Source organism: Carassius auratus, chromosome 1 (assembly GCF_003368295.1).
Source record: "Carassius auratus strain Wakin chromosome 1, ASM336829v1, whole genome shotgun sequence".
NCBI classification, from domain to species: domain Eukaryota; kingdom Metazoa; phylum Chordata; class Actinopteri; order Cypriniformes; family Cyprinidae; genus Carassius; species Carassius auratus.
In genome coordinates this window covers 4,653,842-4,673,485 of record NC_039243.1, presented here as the reverse complement: position 1 = coordinate 4,673,485, position 19,644 = coordinate 4,653,842, and the positions used below count along the sequence as shown (strand labels likewise).

Here is a 19,644-nt window from a genome sequence, read left to right as displayed (position 1 = left end):
GAATATTTTCTCAGAAATGTCTTGTATATTTTTCTAACACAAACACAAAGTACATAACTACAGCTGCTTGAATCTGCTGCGATGAATCTCAAACACCGTCTTTCGCTTTCAAGTGACAAGTTTCGCGCTCTCCCTTTTGCACCGAGATATTTGGTTCAAAAGTGATTTGTGCATCTGTAGAGGTAGTGGGCGGGACTGTTTAGAGATTAGAGAATTTCAGCCAATCAGAAGAGCTACTTTGGCTCGTTGCTGAGTAGGTGGAGGCTTGGGAACTGTAGCCGGTAGATATATGCCCCAAGCAGTTTTACGCCCCTGTTGTTCCTCATGCGTCCAGTAGGGGGAGGCTGCAGACCTATGACCTACTGTAAACTGTATTATTTATATTTATTTATAAACTGTTTTTATATACAGGAGACTGACTGATATATGATGTTGTGAATTTATATTAAGTTATATTTAGATATTAACCATATTCAGGCCATTAGACATACAGTACTGTGTAATCATATGGATCCTAAATGAAATATTTGCTGTACAATTCACAATTGCTCGTCATACAGCAACAAAACATGGCCTACATAGCATTTTATGAAGACAAACACAATTTAACCCTTTTCTAAAGTTCCAAGGGTCATTTCAAAGAAAGAGACAACATTGTTGTTAAAAAAAAATATATTTCTTAACACCATGACATGGTTATTAACAGCATGACTCCTGTAGATGACTCTCCAATGGCTTGCCACTCTTCTTTAATTGTTTCTTTATCCTGCTGTCAAAGTGATACCACTCACTGATAAAAATAATTAAAAAAGCAAAAGTTGCATAGTGGTAGAAACAATGGTTATTTATAAATAATGGCAGGATGTCATGTTTCAATTTTTTTTTTCCTTTATAGGATCCTTACAGTACCTTGCGTCAATGACAGGTCCTCGAAGGAATTTCTCCTCAGCCTCCAAGATGGACACATCTTTCACAACAGCAAGAGCACAGATGATGGACTACCAGAGAAAGATTTATCACAGCCCAAACAAAAAATTTACAACAAAATCAAAAGTGCCTTTTCTATATTAAGCACAAAACTATTATTTTATAGCAATGGTCTAACATTATGGATAAACTATTTGATATGAAAAATAATGTGAATATGACACCATGAGTCTATGCTCAGCAACGAGCCAAAGTAGCTCTTCTGATTGGCTGAAATTCTCTAATCTCTAAACAGTCCCGCCCACTACCTCTACAGATGCACAAATCACTTTTGAACCAAATATCTCGGTGCAAAAGGGAGAGCGCGAAACTTGTCACTTGAAAGCGAAAAACTGTGTTTGAGAATCATCGCAGCAGATTCAAGCAGCTGTAGTTATGTACTTTGTGTTTGTGTTAGAAAAATATACAAGACATTTCTGAGAAAATATTCTACAAGTGTGCAACTCTCATTTGATGAATTCACGTACTGATTTGCGGATGTTCAACATTTCTCCACGACTGCACATTTCTTGATGCGGGTGTGTAAATGCGTTTTGCACCACATTCACTGCAGCAATTGTTTAAAAAATGTGAGCGTACGAGTTTCTAAATGTGTGATTTGTAGAATAGGATTTGTGCACCTGGAATGAAGAATTTGAGAAGGTGTTACTGTTGTGTTGTGTTTGTGGGAGAGAAAAAAAGTATACAGGTTTGCATCTCTTAAAACATTTCTCTCTGTGGCTTCAAATTTACTGATACACACGTGTGGCTTTTCTCTACAACTACAAATCGCACTGCCACAGGTGTTCAGCTGTTTTGAATCAAAAATAACTTCATACGTTCACGCCACAATAACCAAATTAAAGCTGCACGCAGCGATGAACGGGCCCTCGCACCCGGGCTCACCGGCAGCGAGTGGCTTTAGTAAATAGTTGAACGGTGAGAAACATGCATTTAAACTCATAAATAGGAGTATATCAATGTTTATTGCATATATGTGCCAATCTTCCTGTTGCCAGCAGGTGGCGCTATCATTATAATGGAATATTGGCCTTCAGATGCGTTCAGGGCAGGACTCTTATCAAACATGTGAAGTTTGGGGAATATTGAACATTTTATCCCTGAGTTACAACAACTTCTCTTGCTGTGGCAAGACATCAAATTTTGTCATGGCGCCATGGACACGCCCTTTAACGAAACCTCAAGATCTTCACACTTTAACATTGCACAGACCTTTAGATTATACTGACCACAAAAAATACATTAATGTCAAAAGGTTTCTAGGAGTAGTTTGTCCCAGTGTAAAACATGTCACTTCCTGTTGCCAGCAGGTGGCGCTATGACTATAACTGAATATTGGCATGTAGATCTGTTAAGGGCAGAAGTCTTATCTAACATGTGAAGTTTGGGGCAGATTGGACATTGTATGTGTGAGTTACAGCAACTTCCTTTTTCATGGTGAAACATCTAAATTTGTCAGGCCGCCATGGACACGACCTTTAACGAAACCTCAAGATCTTCACAATTTAACATCGCAAAGGCCTTTAGATTTAACTGACCAAGTTTGGTGTTGATCTGAATAAATCTCTAGGAGGAGTTCGTTAAAGTACAACCCCTGAAAATGGCAAAAACAACACAAACTTTTGCAGAGAAAATTCAAAATAACCGACTTCCTGTTGGGATTCGGATTTCGTACCAAGAGACTTTTTTGTAGGTATTGGTGAGTTACATGTGTATACCGATTTTTGTACATGTACGTGAAACATAGCTCGAAGCGCACTCCTTTGAAAGTGTATAGGTGGTGCTATAGAGCCATTCTGCCACACCTGATGGAATATTGGCCTGCAGATCTGTTCAGGTCAGGACTCTTATCACACATGTGAAGTTTGGGGAAGATCGGACATTTTATGCCTGAGTTATAACATCTTTTATTCCCATGGCGAGACATCAAACTTCGTCACGGTGCCATGGACACGCCTTTTAACGAAAACTCAAGATCTTCACAACTTAACATCGCACAGGCCTTTAGATTAGACTGACCACAAAAAAGATATTGATGTCATAAAATTTCTAGGAGTAGTTCGTCGCAGTGTAAAATATGTCACTTCCTGTTCCCAATAGGTGGCGCTATGACTATAACTGAATATGGGCATGTCAATCTGTTCAGGTTCAGAGTTTCATCAAACATGTGAAGTTTGGGGCAGATTAGACATTGTATGTGTGAGTTATAGCAATTTCATTTTTCATGGCGAATCATCGAAATTCGCCAGGCCGCCACGGACACGCCCTTCAACGAAAACTCATGATTTTTGCAATTTAACATTTCAAAGGCCTTTAAATTAGGCACACCAAATTTGGTGCTAATTTGAAGAACTCTCTAGGAGGAGTTCGTTAAAATACAACACATGGAAATGACAAAAATTACACAAAATTTGCTCATAATATTAAAAATAACCGACTTCCTGTTGGGTTCAGAATTTTGCTCCAAGAGTCTTTTTTGTAGGTATTGGTGTGTTACATATGTGTGCCAATTTTGTACATGTACGTGAAACAGCTGGAAGGCTGTTGATTTTCTTAGTATAGGTGGTGCTGTCGAGCCATTTTGCCACACCCTCTTCTGAATCCTATATCAGACGAAAATTTTCACCAGGTTTGACGCGTGTGCAAAGTTTCATGACTTTTTGAGCATGTTTAAGCCTTCAAAAATGCAATTCATTCGGGAGAAGAAGAAGAAGAAGAAGCGGAATAATAATAATAATAATAAATATAGCTGCAAGCAGCGATGGCGGGCTCAAGCCACCAATGCCATCGCCACCCCGTTGGCATCAGGTAAACTGTGCCCAGTGGGCACATGCATTCACAATATCCCTCTGGCAGTGAGGTTTTAAAGGATACGGCAGTTAATGGATTAATCCGAATCATCTAGACTTTAAAATCACATTCACAGAACAATATATATATATAACATTAGTAACACTTTACAATAAGATTTCATTTATAAACATTATGTTAACATGAACAATATTTATATAGCATTCATTCATGTCAGTTAATATTCCAAACTTAAACATTAAAACATTGTTTTATTGTGATTTTTTTCCAAGCACATTTTACCAATTCCAAACCATATCAATCTTAATAACTACCATTATTTTTTATTTAATCATTTATGAGTGCTATACAATAGTCCAGGAAAGCTGGAAGAGAAAACTCCTTATATTCATGTGTGCAGAATTATTAGGCATGTTTTCTTTTATAGATGAAATGCGCTAAAAAAGAGTTTTAACTCAAACTGTTTTAACTCAAAGTCGAAAATTATGAAATACCCATGAGAAATATCATACACAAATGCAATACAGAAATGGATAAGTTAAGACTTGACCATTGTACAAAAAATGCTGACTGGGTCATGAGGTCAGAAAAGAAGAAGAAAAAGCAGGTCAAGAAGAACTGACAAAAAGAATTGCAAAATAATTAGGAATTAAAGGTGCCATATGCAGAAATTGAGGTAAAAATATCCATAACATGACCTACACGCATCAAAAGAATGAGAAGAAATAAGGGCGATGATGTCATTAAAAAAATGTCAAGTTATAGTGATGCAGAGATATCAACCTTAATTAGCATTAGCATTACTAGCCCCGGCCCGACAGGTGTCGTAATACCAGTTTCGGCCATGGGAGGCGGTATGCGGGCGACATAACCACCAGCCAACCTGCAATACACTAATAACTCGCAGGGCGTACCTGAACCTGATGTCAATCGTGTGGAAAGTACAGCCCACTACTTTCAGTTCAGAGAAGAGAGCGGAAGGATAGCTGAAGCCCTTGGCATCTGATAAGAATACCAGAGTAAACATCGGCACTGCTTTTAATTGCTGGAGACAACTGATGGACCTGAAAGAAATGAGGTTCGACTCAGAACTTGCAAGTTAGATGCTGTTAGTATTTTGCTAGAAGTTTGTTTTACATGTTTGTGTATTTGTTTTCGGGAAGTTATAACATAGAAATGTATCGAAGGCTGTTCGATAAACGTGCTAATGTTAGCGATGGCTAACCGTAGCTGCGTTTGATAATTAGCTAGCTATAACTTAACGTTACCCATTTTATTATATAGGGCTGTGCATGTCTTTACTCATGTACATCTCATCAGTAAAGATGCTCCTGTAATTAGGAGTATATCTCCACCACGTGTGTTCAGATCAGGATTGCCAGGTTTTCACAACAAATCCTGCCCAATTGTTTCTCAAAACTAGCCCAATCTCGCTTCCAGAAGATTCCCCGATAAAACATTGCTTCCCGGGGTTAAAATATAGTTTTTTTAGCAGGGTTGCCTTGGTATAAATCGCATTTTAGGGGCTAAATATCACGTTATTTGTATTGGGGTCGCTGTGACCAGCGGACATGAAAAACAAACACCACAGACTTGACAACACTGGTTGGCATTTGCTACACGGAGCCGTAATTCACTGACAATCTACACAACATCGATGTTTAAATCGCAGGCGATTCTTTGTCGATTTCGAAAGCGATTTTGTGTTAGTTGTCGGTAGACTAAGGCTCTGTGCAGTTACTGCCGCTCCACCTGAAGCAGTGTTGCCAAGTCTGCGGTTGTTTTTCATGTCCGCGGTTTGAAGCAATCCCAATACCAATAGCGTGATATTTACCCCCTAAAATGCTAATTTTACCAGGGAAACCCTTCCCAAAAATTTATTTTTTAACCCGGGAAGCAATTTTTATCGGGGAACCTCCCGGAAACGCGATTGGGCTAGTTTTGGACTAGTTTTAAGAAACAACTGGGCAGGGTTTGTTGTGAAAACCTGGCAACTCTGATCTGAACACATGCTGGAGATATACTTCTAATTACAGGAGCGTCTTCACTGATGAGAGGTGCATGAAAATCGCATTCGATTTTTTGCACAGCCCTATGTATCATAACTAACCTGCTCTGTCTAGTCTGTTGGTCTCCGTGTCCTCTTTGCTTCATGGTTTTTCTGTGCGTGAAAAAATTAAAAATATAAAATAAGCATTCGATCTACGTCAGAGCATCTGAGCGCTCACAAATCTTTCTGCAGCGTCGTGAGCAGAGCGGCAAGAGCGATGTTTGACGCTCTAGACGCCGGCGGTGTGAACGCACAGTTAGGCTTCGGCTATGGCTGTAGTGTTGTTGTGAAAGTAGGGGCGGAGCACAGAGACTATGCCGTTTCTCGTTTGTTACTCTAGAGTAGACCAATTCACTTTATTGAGGCATACTGCCCCCATCTGGTATGGAATGTGGAGTATGTCTTGATTTTTTTTGCCAAACATTACAGATGGCACCTTTAATGTGAAGATTAATTTTTTGTCAATTCTGCAAGACAGACTTTCAGGAAAGGAGGTGGAATAAAAATGAGCTCCTAAATCTTAATCCCGGATTCTGTAAAATATATTCCTCAAACCATCGGACAAGAGGAGGTGGTGCTGGTCCTTCACGAGTCACTCTAATCTGTTCATAAAGCCTATATATAAAGTCTTAATATATAGTATTTCACAATACTTCATGGTATTCTAATTAAATCATTGTTTGGAATCTTAGATCTCTCAGAACCTGACACATTGTAATTCTGAGACTCCAGGAAAGTGGCAGTTCTGTAAAATGTTGGTGCTGGAGACTAAATGCTCCCTGATAGTTTCACACCTAATTCACTTAACACACACACAAACACACACACACACAGGGACAGAGGTGAAAAACAAACCTGTGAAAAAGTAGAACTGTTCCACACTAATATTTACATAATCATTTAGCAGATGGACGCTTTCATTCAAAGCGACTTACAATAGATAAAATCTATTTAAAAAAAGATATATTACAAATGTATATAATGATACATGTTTTAAAAGAGCATCTTAATGACAAACTAGCACACTGTTTTACATATGAAGATACAGTATTTTTTAGTGCCAAAATTGACCAGAAATTGATTTTCCATTTCTAGCCTAAAATATGTAGCCTAGTGTACAATGCTTATTAATTTTGAAGGTGATGAAGTAAGCAACAGTAGCACTAGTGCTGTTAGTGCTCCTGCTTTGAACAAAAGAGGGAGGACAGTTCAGCTTTTGAGTCAGAGCAGGAACCTTCAGCTAAAGTTTAAGCTATAAGCAAAACTAAACATGGCTATACTCTTAGAAAAATATGTGCTTTTATGATTTATAAGGTCATCAGTAGTAGGACTGTGATCACTGGGACATTCAATTGATGGCTGCATAATTAATATAGATTACTGACAGTGCTTATTTGATATTGCAGAGAAACTCAATGTGCAGATTGAGAGAGAGGGGGGTTAAGGGAAAGATGATAGAGACAGTGAATGCCTTGATACTTCTTGATACTTGATTTGATTATTTTGCCCATCCACAGTCTAAGGATTTTGATTTATTTTTTAAGTATAACCCAATTCAAACAATTGAAAGAGCCAAAGAGTTTATTATCAGTCTGGTGTATACATGAATTGGGTGATGACTGCAGCAACAAAGGTGGCCTGGGGTGGAGTCAAATTCCCGGCCTGATTTACTGTCCCAGTCCGCCACTGCCTCAACCCCTACTGATTTGAAAACTACCAATCCATTTATTGTCATCATTTTCACATGAAGTCAGCAGTACATCAGGACAGCTTGGAATATGGAAAAGCTTACATCCAGTGGATGGAAATATTGCCATTACACTGATTTAGTCACATTAGTTGTGGCATTACTTTTCAAATCCCTCTGCCCAAAATAGAGGATTTCCAGTCAGGATTTAGACCGTATCATAGTACTGAGACTCCTCTCCTTAGAGTTACAAATGATCTGCTCTTATCATCTGACCGTGGTTGTATCTTTCTGTTAGTGTTATTGGATCTTAGTGCTGCATTCGACACTATTGACCACAACATTCTTTTGCATAGACTAGAACATTTTGTTGGCATTAATGGAAGTGCATTAGCATGGTTTAAATCATACTTATATGACTGCCATCAGTTCATAGCAGTGAATGAAGATGTATCATATCGATCACAAGTGCAGTATGGAGTACCTCAAGGCTCAGTACTAGGGCCATTACTACGTGGTTGTTCTGCATGCTTTATAAAAGAACTCCAGTTAGTCCAAAATGCAGCAGCTAAGGTTCTTACTAGAACCAGCGTGTATGACCATAATGCCCGGTCCTGTCCACACTGCTCTGGCTATCTAGTCTGTGTCCAGATCAGAGGGTCACTGCAGTCACCCGGATCCAGTACGTATCCAGACCAGATGGTGGATCAGCACCTAGAAAGGACCTCTACATCCCTGAAAGACAGCGGAGACCAGGACAACTAGAGCCCAGATACAGATCCCCTGTAAAGACCTTGTCTCAGAGGAGCACCAGGACAAGACCACAGGAAACAGATGATTCTTCTGCACAATCTGACTTTGCTGCAGCCTGGAATTGAACTACTGGTTTTCGTCTGGTCAGAGGAGAACTGACCCCCAACTGAGCCTGGTTTCTCCCAAGGTTTTTTTCTCCATTCTGTCACCGATGGAGTTTCAGTTCCTTGCCGCTGTCGCCTCTGGCTTGCTTAGTTGGGGTCACTTCATCTACAGCGATATCATTGACTTGATTGCAAAAAAATGCACAGACACTATTTCAACTGAACAGAGATGACATCACTGAATTCAATGATGAACTGCCTTTAACTATCATTTTGCATTATTGACACACTGTTTTCCAAATGAATGTTGTTCAGTGCTTTGACGCAATGTATTTTGTTTAAAGCACTATATAAATAAAGGTGACTTTGACTTCATGCCTCACAAGTTGTAATTGTGTAGCTTCTTCATAAAATTTTAAGTCAAGTCACCTTTATTTATATAGCGCTTTAAACAAAATACATTGCGTCAAAGCAACTGAACAACATTAATTTGGAAAACAGTGTGTCAATAATGCAGAATTATAATGTAAAAGGAGCTCATTCAAATACTGTGGTGCTAAACCATTCAGGGCTTTATAAGTAATAAGCAAATGAAGGAAAAGTAATATAACTAGTAGTGTAAGTAATATAACTGACTGAAAGTGTTTGATATAGTTTAATTGTCTTCTTCTTTATTAACAACATCACCGTGTTGGAGTTCAGCAGCTGGAGCTTCAGTTCCTTCATTATTAAAGAGACTAACCAGCACTAAACTTGCAGATTTAAATTAGGGGAAATAATTCATGGGAGGTTAAAACTGTGTGTTTCCTGAAATCCATGTTTCACTGTATTTATTCTCAACCTTACAGTTTAGGGCTGTTACAACCGTGAACCGTCTAAACATCATCACCTTCTCGTTCTCCAGGAGAAATGTGTGCAGGAATATGAATGTAAATCTATTGTACACAGATAGTTACACCTGCACATGAACATCCAGCAGTATCTCTAGAGGTATATTGTTAGAAATATAGTGTTTGCAGCAGTAAGGAGGAGCATTAAAGCCCTTGAGCTCCGAAATCCCTTCGTTATAGGAAGAACAAGAAACCCCAGAGTCGGTAATGATCACATTCACCAGCATTATCTTTAATTTAACTCTTCAAACCTGAGATTCCCTGAAGACTCTACCAGAATACATGAAAAAAGCATAATTTCAACAAAACAAACAGAAATACTTTAACAAGTCTTTTGTGTGTGTCGTCACATCAAACCCTCGAGGAACATCTTCAATCATCTGTAACGACAGTCATAATTAATCAGCAGAACATGTGCAGATTTCACTCTGAAACACAAGAAAACAAAACAGAAGATACATTCAGAGAACATGAATCCTACGGTTGCTGTATTTTTATAATAATTAAACAAATGCTCATCAATCTAAATCATCTCATTTTCAGTTCTGTCATTTGTCCAGAGGTTTTTCTTCTAATTCTCTTCAAACGGCATTTCTCATTAGATCGTCTGTTTTAAATGTCATTTACAATTTTAATAAATGATTTTTTTCTATTAAATCTGTACAATAAATCCCACCATGATGTCTAAACACGTAGACATCTCTCATACAGTAATGAGATGATTTGCCTTCAGGGTGAAAATGCACTTTGAAAATGTAGTTTGACAATAATGCACACATCTTTTCTTATAAAACAACATTTCTGATTAGTTTTTGTGGACAAGCTGGACGTGTTCTTAACAGATTCTGTATGATAATCATCCGTGGTCAGGAAGCCTCACGCTGTCTCTCTGTGTCCCGTCTCTCAGTGTCCCCTCCGTCTGTGTCCCCTCCGTCTGTGTCCCCTCCGTCTGTGTCCCCTCCGTCTCTCTCTCTCAGGACGGTGAGCAGCACTCGGAGCAGTGAGTTCTCCTTCAGCAGTTCTTCAGATGCGTCTGCGAGCTCCTGCAGTCTGTGGACGGTGTCGCTCAGCTGGCGTGTTTTCTCTCTGTACAGTGTCTCCAGCTGCAAGCTCTGCTCCTGCAGCTCGGCATTCTGGGTCTCCAGCGTGTGTGTGTGCAGCGTGAGCCGCCGGTTCTCCCTCCACAGGACCGACAGCTGCTCAGAGAGACGCTCTCTGGCTCGATGCAGAGAAAACACCTGCTGCTGCAGCGCCCGAAGCTCCGCCTCCAGCAGGGACTTAGGCTCCGCCCCTGACTCCTGTGTGCTGTGGGCGTGGCCTGTGTGCTGCAGAACGAACCGCAGCAGGTTGGGAACAGTCATGGGCATGTTCTCAGGAAACTTCACACTCATCTGCTTCCTGCGGGAGAATTCATAATGAAATGATTCATGGTTCAGCTGTGATCAACACGAGAGAATCGCCGTTTCTGTCACCTGTGTCTGGGGAAGAACAGCACAGACGGCACATGATCCACCATAAACTCCCAGGGCAGATCATTCTGGCCGACATTCACTCTGAAACAACAAGAACACACACACTGACTCACAGGAACTCCTGAATGTGCGGTCATGTAACACTGGAGGTGTTATCAGGTGCAGTTCCAGACCTGGCCACCATGAGGGCGCTGTTTCCCTGGAACAGACGAGCCAGCTGCAGAAACACATGATTGAGAGCCGAGCAGAAGCCACACCAGACCGAGTAATACAGCAGCAGCACGTCCTGAAGAGACGGACAACATCACATCACTCACACTCTCTTCACATTACATTACAGCTTTCATACATGCTGACTGATCTCACCCTCTGAGAGTCCATGACGGTCTGCAGGAAGCTGTCTGAGGTCACTTCCTGTATGAGGGACTGTGTCTGCTGCTGTGGTTTCTGTCCCACCAGATGCCTGTGTAGAGGACTGTAGGACACACTGAAGTTCTGGATGAAGTCTCCTGCTCCACACACACACACACACACACAGAGAGAACAATTATCACTGTGTGTGTGAGTGTGTGAGTGTGTGTGTGTGTGAGAGTGTGTCTGAACAGCAAGTTGTGCCTCAGGCTTGTTACATCTGGCCCAGCCCTCTAGCTGCTACCGTAGGTGCACACCAGGCTCAACATCCCTGGTGAGTCGATACAGTCATTAGCTGCTAACACCGAACCCCGGGCGGCGGTTAACTAACCAGGAAAACTCAGCTTGTCTGAGCTTGGGCGCGTGGAGCTCTTGGTGGAGGAAATTCCACCTAAACGGGTCTTTGGACCTTCTACTGCAACGAGGACCATCTCCAGTCATCTTGCCACTGGGTACAGATGTGGCTGGTCGAGAGAGTGAGGTTGAATGCTGCGCAAATCACCCTCACTTAAATCCAAGTTCTCTGCGCAAGTCATGGCACTTTTTCTTACCATCGTCATTATCCAAATCCTGTGGCGATGGGTGAGCGACGAAGCAGCAGGCACGGATATGCTGGAAGCTGTAGCAGCAAACCTGCACGCAGGTGGCTCAGGATATTGGTCGTTCCCTCACTCCCTGAGTGACTGAGCAGCCCTATTCAGGATCACACTGCTCACCTCCGTAGTGAGGAAAGGGTTAGAAAAGGTACCCTAAACATTGTCTGCTTCAAAACATCCTGGCCAGCCTACCGCAGCTGGCGGGATCCCGTACTTGCGGTCGAAAAACAGAAAGAAAAAATAATAAAATGAAAAGACCAAAGTAATACCACTCACTGTTGGCGCCTGGAATGTGTGCACCTTGATGGAAACATCTGGATCAAAAAGACCTGAGAGACGCACTGCCCTCGTGGGCAGAGAGCTACCCAGATATAATGTGGATGTTGCTGCCCTTAGTGAGACCCGATTGGGCGATATTGGACAAGTGACTGAAGTGGGTGCAGGTTACACATTCTTCTGGAGCGGACGAGGCAAGGAGGAGAGACGTGATGCTGGTGTTGGTTTGGTCAACCAATTGGCAGGCCAACCCAAGGGGATAAACGACCGATTAATGACCTTACAGCTCCACCTATTTGGTAAAAAGGCGGCCACCATTATCAGTGCCTATGCCCCTACCATGACCAACTCTGACGAGATCAAAACCAAGTTTTATAATGACTTGGAAGTCATTAGCTGCTACAGCCAGCTCGGATAAACTTCTGATACTGGGTGATTTCAATGCCAGAGTTGGAAGTGACCATCAATCATGGAATGGAGTCATAGGTGCACATGGTATTGGAAAATGTAAGAGCAACGGGCTTCTACTGCTGCAAACATGCTCTGAATTTGACCTACTCATCACCAACACGATATTCCAACTACCTAAGCGTAAGAAAACTTCATGGATGCATCCTCGTTCACACCACTGGCACTTGATTGACTACATCATGAGGAGGAGCGACCGGCACGATGTCAGGGTGACCAAGGCTATGTGTGGTGCTGAATGTTGGACTGACCATCGTCTCATTATCTCCAAACTTAACATCCGGATTAAGCCTAGCAGACGCCCACAAGGACAAAGACGTGTCAAGCGTCTTAACATCACTCGCCTACAACAGGAACACACACCAGGCTGGCATTTGTTGAGGCTTTAGACCATCACCTGGAGTCTCTAAGCTTTGAGCATACAGATGTTGAGGCAGACTGGACTGCTCTCAAGACCGTGCAGCATTCTACAGCCCTTGAATCACTTGGTGTTCCATTACGTACACATCAAGACTGGTTTGATGAGAACGATGCAGAAATCTGAGCACTCCTTGACGAAAAACATCGCCTGCATGAAGCATATCTGAATGACAGCAGCTCAAGTTTAAAGAAAGTTGCCTTCCTCAACATTCGCAGGATTGTTCAGCTGAGACTCAGTCATGCAAGATGCCTGGCTGTGCGCAAAAGCTGTGGCGATTCAATCCTACGCTGACAGTAACAACACCAAGTGCCTCTATAATGCTAAGGTCTATGGTCCGCAACACTCAGGAACTTCAGCTCCTCTGAACTTTTTATTTTATTTATTTATTTAACCTTTATTTAACCAGGAAAGTCCCACTGAGGTTAAAAACCTCTTTTTCAAGGGAGTCCTGGCCAAGAGGCAGCAAAAACACAGTCAATTACATTTATAAAAATTATACAATACAAATAATTAAAAACATTTGCAATTTAAACAGGTCATTTCAGGTTCTCTCAATCTGGAGTTAAAAGCATTTAAGGAAATGAGTTCAGATAATTTCAAGTCTTTTTGCAAAAAGTTCCATGCAGAAGGAGCCGAGTAGACAAAAGCCCTTTTTCCCAGTTCTGTACGGGCAAATGGAACAAAGAGCAGCAAGTGATCATTTGATCGCAATGAATAAGAATCAACACTTCTCCATGTGATTAAACTACAGATGTAGGATGGCAAAAGACCAAGCATGGCCTTATAGATAAAAGTATGCCAGTGCCCTGATCTCCTGTTGGACAACGATGGCCATCCCACTCAGGAATATAATTCATAATGATGGGTCAAGTTTTTACAATTCGTAATAAATCTCAGAGACGCATGATAAACAGTGTCAATCTTATACAGACATTGTGCTGAAGCGGTCCTATACACCAGCTCTCCATAATCTAAGACAGATAAAAATGTTGCAGTGACTAGCTGCTTTTTTGCTTTAAAAGAAAAACAAAATTTATTTAGAAAGAAAAAAGACAGTTTAAGTTTGAGTTTCTTCACAAGGTTGTCTATATGAGGCTTAAAAGTGAGAGCATCATCAAGCCAGACACCAAGGTCCTTATAAGAATGAACCACCTCTATGACACTTCCAGTCAAAGTGAACACAGGAGGAGGAGCTTGAGAAACCTTCTTAGTATTTCTAAACAGCATCAGCTTGGTCTTATCAGCATTGAGAACCAGCTTAAGCTGCATAAGCGTATGTTGAACCACATCAAAAGCTTTCTGCAAAGACTCAACCGCTTTAGCTGGGGATGATCCAAAACAATAAATAATCGTGTCATCAGCATAGAAATGCATATTAGCATCCGACACATTGTGTCCTAGTTCATTTATATACATAATAAACAATAGAGGACCTAATATTGAGCCTTGTGGCACCCCCTTTTGGACCTTCACTAATGCAGAACATAGACCATCACAGTCCTGTCACTCAGATAATTCATGAACCAGGAAACTACACAATCAGACAATCCCAGACAAAGAAGCCTTTGCTTTAAAACAGCATGGTCCACTGTGTCAAAAGCTTTCGACAGATCAAGAAAAGGTGATGCACAGAATTGCTTTCTATCAAGAGCGACAAGTATGTCATTAATTACTTTTGTAATAGCAGTGATGGTACTGTGCTTTTTCCTGAAGCCTGACTGCAGTTTAGAAAGGAGTTCATTTGAGTATAAAAACTCTTTTATTTGGTCTGAAACAAGGGATTCTAAAATTTTTGACAAAACACACAAATTAGATATAGGCAGATAGTTAGTTAAAACTGCTGGATCACCTCCTTTAAACAAGGGAGTAACAAAAGCTGACTTCCAAACTGATGGTATTTCATTGTTTTGAATTGACAGATTAAAAAGAATTGTAAGGGGCTCTGCAACAAAATCAGCCGCCTTCTTCAAAAAGTAAGGCTCTATTAAATCTGGTCCAGGAGGTTTTCTGTGATCTAATGCTTTAAGAGCTCCTTGCACCTGCTGCACAGTAAAAGAAACAAAATTAAAAGGCTCTCCAGAAAACACTGATGAGTATGTGCATGGAGTGACAGCGACTACTCCTGTCGACTCGGACAGAGAACCAACTGATACAAAATGCTCATTAAAGCAATTTAAGACATCAACTCTGTCGTAGACTGGGAGAGAGTTTTTTAAGACAAATTTTGGGAGGGCTTCATTACTTTTATTCACAGAAAGAGACTTGATGACTTTCCAAAATTTCTGTGGATTATTGAGGTTTTCACTTGTGACTGATAAATAATATTCTGATTTAGCCTTTTTGATAAGAGAGGTACATTTATTTCTTAATTGTCTGAAAATGGACCAGTCAGTGGCAGAATCACCATTTCTAGCTTTAGCCCATGCCACATTTCACTGATGGATAATGTGTGCCAACTCTGGAGAAAACCAAGGGTTTGCCCGTCCCTTCACTCTGTGCTTTGTCCAAGGAGCATGTTTATTTACAATTTTCTCAAAATTCTCCTTAAAAAGTGTCCAGGCAAGCTCAACGTCAGGCAACAGGCCTAGCTGTCCCCAGTTAATCAAAGATAGATCATGATGATAGGCTTGTTCATTAAAAAATTTCAAATTCCTCTTTCTAATAATTTGTGATTTACATTTGGGTATTTTACTGCCTCTCGAAGTAGCAATAACACAATGATCACTCAGATCATTACAAAAGACACCCATGGATAAAAATTTATGAGGGACATTTGTTAGAATCAAGTCAACTAAAGTAGATTTATCTGGATTTTTGAGATTAGGCCTTGTAGGTACATTTATCAACTGGCTAAGATTGACAGAATCACAGAAAGATTTAAATTAATCAGAAACAACATTTAGCCAGTCCCAATTCAAGTCTCCGGCCAGTAAAAGTTCCCTATAGTTTAATCTGGACAAAAGAAGCTTTAAAGAATATAAAGCCTCCCTAGAGGCCGATGGAGGTCTATAACACCCCACAACAGTAATTGTCATTTATAAACTCATAGTAGTCCACAATCTTCTTAAAAGTTCAAGATGAAATTTCCATATAAATGACTTGTACAACTTAAAAACTACAACTTAAAAGGAGTAAATACTATGAAATCCATTTAAATGCAGTCAGTCCAGAGCGAGACACTGAGCAGATCTTAGATAGCTGCCATCTTGGATTCTGAGAATGATGACATCACCAATGAATCTGTCTTGAGCTCCAACTGTGCTGACCATCTGTACTCAATGACTCCACTTAGATGGAACAACACTCCTTGTGGAGAAGGACAAAATACTTGAAAGGTGGGTCAAACACAGTGTGGTCCTCAATCGGCCTTCATGCAGAAATGAGGAGGCAATTGTGAGATTGCCTCAAGTTGAAATAAACCAGTCCTTGGCTGTTCTACCATCCATTGAGGAAATCAGCAAAGCCATAACACTTCTCTCATCAGGCAAAGCTCCAGGGTCCGATGCCATTCCAGCAGAAATCTACAAGGCTGGAGGGCCTCGCTTAGTCCAGAAACTGACCAAGCTCTTCCAGGCTATGTGGAAATTTGAAGCCATTCCCAAGGAGTTCAAGGATACTACTATAATCAATCTATATAAAAGGAAAGGCAAACAGCAGGACTGTGACAACCATAGAGGCATCTCCATACTATCAGTCGCTGGCAAAATCTTGGCAAGAATTCTTCTGAACCGCCTAATTGTCCATCTAGACCAGGGTCTGCTACCTGAGAGTCAGTGTGGTTTCAGAAAAGACCGCGGAACCACTGACATGGAATTTACTGCTCGGCAGTTACAGGAGAAATGCCAAGAACAAAATGTTGATCTATATATGGCTTTCGATGATCTAACAAAAGCATTCAAGACAGTCAGCCGGGAGGGCCTATGGAAAATCATGGCTAAGTATGGGTGTCCAGACAAGTTCATTGGCATTGTGCGCAATCTCCATGATGGCATGATGGCCAGCGTCAGAGACCAGCAAGAACTCTCTGATCCGTTCCCAATCACAAACGGGGTGAAGCAAGGCTGCATTTTAGCGCCAACGCTCTTCATCATGGTTTTCTCTGCCATGATGCGAGACTCATTCCAGAATTACAACACTGGGATTAACTTCATCTACCGTTTTGACTGTGGCTATTCAATCTGCGCAGGATGCAAGCCAAAACTAGAGTGGAGGAAGTCACTGTTCGAGAACTTTTGTTTGCTGATGACTGTGCTCTGGTTGCTGGCTCAAATAAAGACCTACAGGACAGTATGGACCACCTCTCCTCAGCTTGCAACAACTTCATTCTAACAATCAGCACAAAGAAGACTGAAGTCCTATACCAACCTGCTCCTGGGAAACCCTACACTGATCCAACCATCTTTGTGAATGGGCAAAAGCTTTCAGCCGTTGACAAGTTTACTTACCTTGGTAGTACACTGTCTCGTGCTGTGCACATAGATGATGAATATAACATCAGGATTGTCAAGGCCAGCGCAGCCTTTGGACGTCTACGTGACTCTGTATGGGAGAGGACTGGTATCAAGCAGGAGACAAAACTGAAGGTCTACCCGGCTGTTGTCTTACCAACTCTTCTGTATGGGTCCGAAGCATGGACAGTCTACCAGCGCCATGCCAAAAAATTGAATCATATCCACCTGAGCTGTCTGAGGAATCTGCTGAGGATCAAGTGGCAAGACAGAATCCCTGACACGGAAGTCCTCAGCAAGGCAAATATCCCCAGCATCTACACCATGCTTGCGAAGGAACAGCTTAGATGGACTGGCCACGTGACCAGAATGCCCTACGTCAGACTTCCAAAACAAGTCTTTTTTGGCGAGCTGAAAAATGGCAAGCGAGCACAAGGTGGCCCCAAAAAGCGCTACAAGGACACCCTTAAAGCTTCCTTGAAGAGCTTTGGACTCGACCTGAAAAGCTGGGAATCCCTAGCACAGGACTGACCTGCCTGGAGAAGAAAAGTCCAGGATGGTGCAGTCCTCTGTGAGAGCAGGAGAAGCTCCTGTGCTATCTTGAAGAGGCAGCAGCACAAATCTACCAAGGAAGGACATTGGCTGTACCTCAGAGCTCTACATCCTCCCTGACCTGTCCAGTGTGCCACAGGGAACTCCGGGCTCGGATTGGCCTCTTCAGCCATCTGCGCTTAATCAAAACCCAACAAAATGACAAAACGTGCCATGGTCATCATCAACTGTGATGGACGGACAAGAAGAAGAAGTGTGTGTGTGTGTAGTGAGTGTTCAGTGTGTGTGTGTGTGTGTGTGTGAGTGTACCCAGTGTGTCGGTGCGGTCGAGCACATAGTGTGTCTCGTCTCTGAGGTTGATGATGGTGATGAAGGGCAGGCTCTGGTCAGCGGACGCTCCGAGTCTCTGTGCCAGTGTCCAGTGCAGCTGTGTGTCCAGCAGGTAGAAGCGCAGGGTGTTGTTGGAGCGGCACTGCAGGCCTGTGATGGAGTCTGGGGGGGGCCTGCAGCACACACTCCAGCGGCCGAACACAGCGTACGAGCTCTGGACGCTCCTGCAGGACGACACACTGACCCGCTGCAGAGACCGCTCCAGAGCCCAGCAGTGAGACACACACAGCTCACACACACTCACACCGGCCCACGGATCCGGCACAGACTGACAGCAGCGCGGGGGGGACTCCTGTGAGCCGCTGCACGAGTGATACTGCAGCGCCACATCAGGTCACCTGACACACACACACAGAGAGAGAGAGAGAGAGAGGAGCGAGGAGAGAGAGAGAGAGACACCAACACACACCACACACAGAGAGAGAGAGAGAGAAGGAGAGAGAGAGACACACACCACACACACAGAGGGAGAGAGAGAGAGAGAGACAAACACACACGCACACAGAGATAGAGAGAGAGAGACACACACACACACACACAGAGAGAGAGAGAGGAGAGAGGAAGAGACACACACACACACACACAGAGAGAGAGAGAGAGAGAGGAGAGGAGACACACACACACACAGACACACAGAGAGAGAGAGAGAGAGAGAGAGAGACACACACACACAGCAGAGAGAGAGAGAGAGAGACACACACACACACAGCAAGAGAGAGAGAGAGAGAGAGAGACACACACAGAGAGAGAGAGAGACACACACACACACACACAGAGAGAGAGAGAGAGAGAGTGAGAGTGAGAGAGAGACACACAACCAGCCGTGATAAACATCTGACAGAACACCTATGTATATTTATATACTTGCATTCATTATACTTAAAAAAATACTGATTCAAACTTAAAACACTGTATTATGCCGCAATGTTACATTATATTATAATATTTTGACAATGATATAATAGTCACTGCTGGAGGAACCTGTGTCAGCAGCTGATTGGCTGCGAGGGAATTGTGTGGGAGGAAGGTCAGGAGGGCGGGGCCTTTCTGTAGCTCCGCCTCCAGCGCGTAACTCTTGGCTCCCGTTGGCTGAATCCAGTGAATGACGCTCTCTCTGTTCTCAAAGACCCAATCACAGATGGTGTGTGTGCAGTGAAGTTCCTCTGTGACCGTGGGAACACTGCTCAGAGACACAGAGCTAGTGTTATATTCCACTGAGTTTAGAATGAGTGTGTTTATTATCATCATCTCACCAGAGAGCTGTTCAGGACGCCGGTGTAGATACACACTTTCATCCTCCCGGAGAGACACGCCCCTGCCACCGCCTG

General features: G+C 42.3%; 2 protein-coding genes across 3 annotated transcripts in view; both read right to left on the bottom strand.

Annotated features, from left to right (window-relative positions):
- The window catches only part of LOC113039050 (zinc finger protein 501-like), an 847,435-nt gene that overhangs the window by 423,999 nt on the left and 403,792 nt on the right, over window positions 1-19,644 (bottom strand). The window lies entirely within an intron of this gene.
- txndc11 (thioredoxin domain containing 11) overlaps window positions 9,491-19,644 on the bottom strand; it is a 14,941-nt gene continuing 4,787 nt past the window's right edge. Inside the window, 8 exon segments of the mRNA XM_026272405.1 lie at window positions 9,491-10,680; window positions 10,755-10,835; window positions 10,928-11,040; window positions 11,121-11,263; window positions 18,236-18,650; window positions 19,298-19,465; window positions 19,468-19,496; window positions 19,570-19,641. Coding sequence (XP_026128190.1) covers window positions 10,149-10,680; window positions 10,755-10,835; window positions 10,928-11,040; window positions 11,121-11,263; window positions 18,236-18,650; window positions 19,298-19,465; window positions 19,468-19,496; window positions 19,570-19,641 — 1,553 coding nt within the window. The 3' untranslated portion in view covers window positions 9,491-10,148.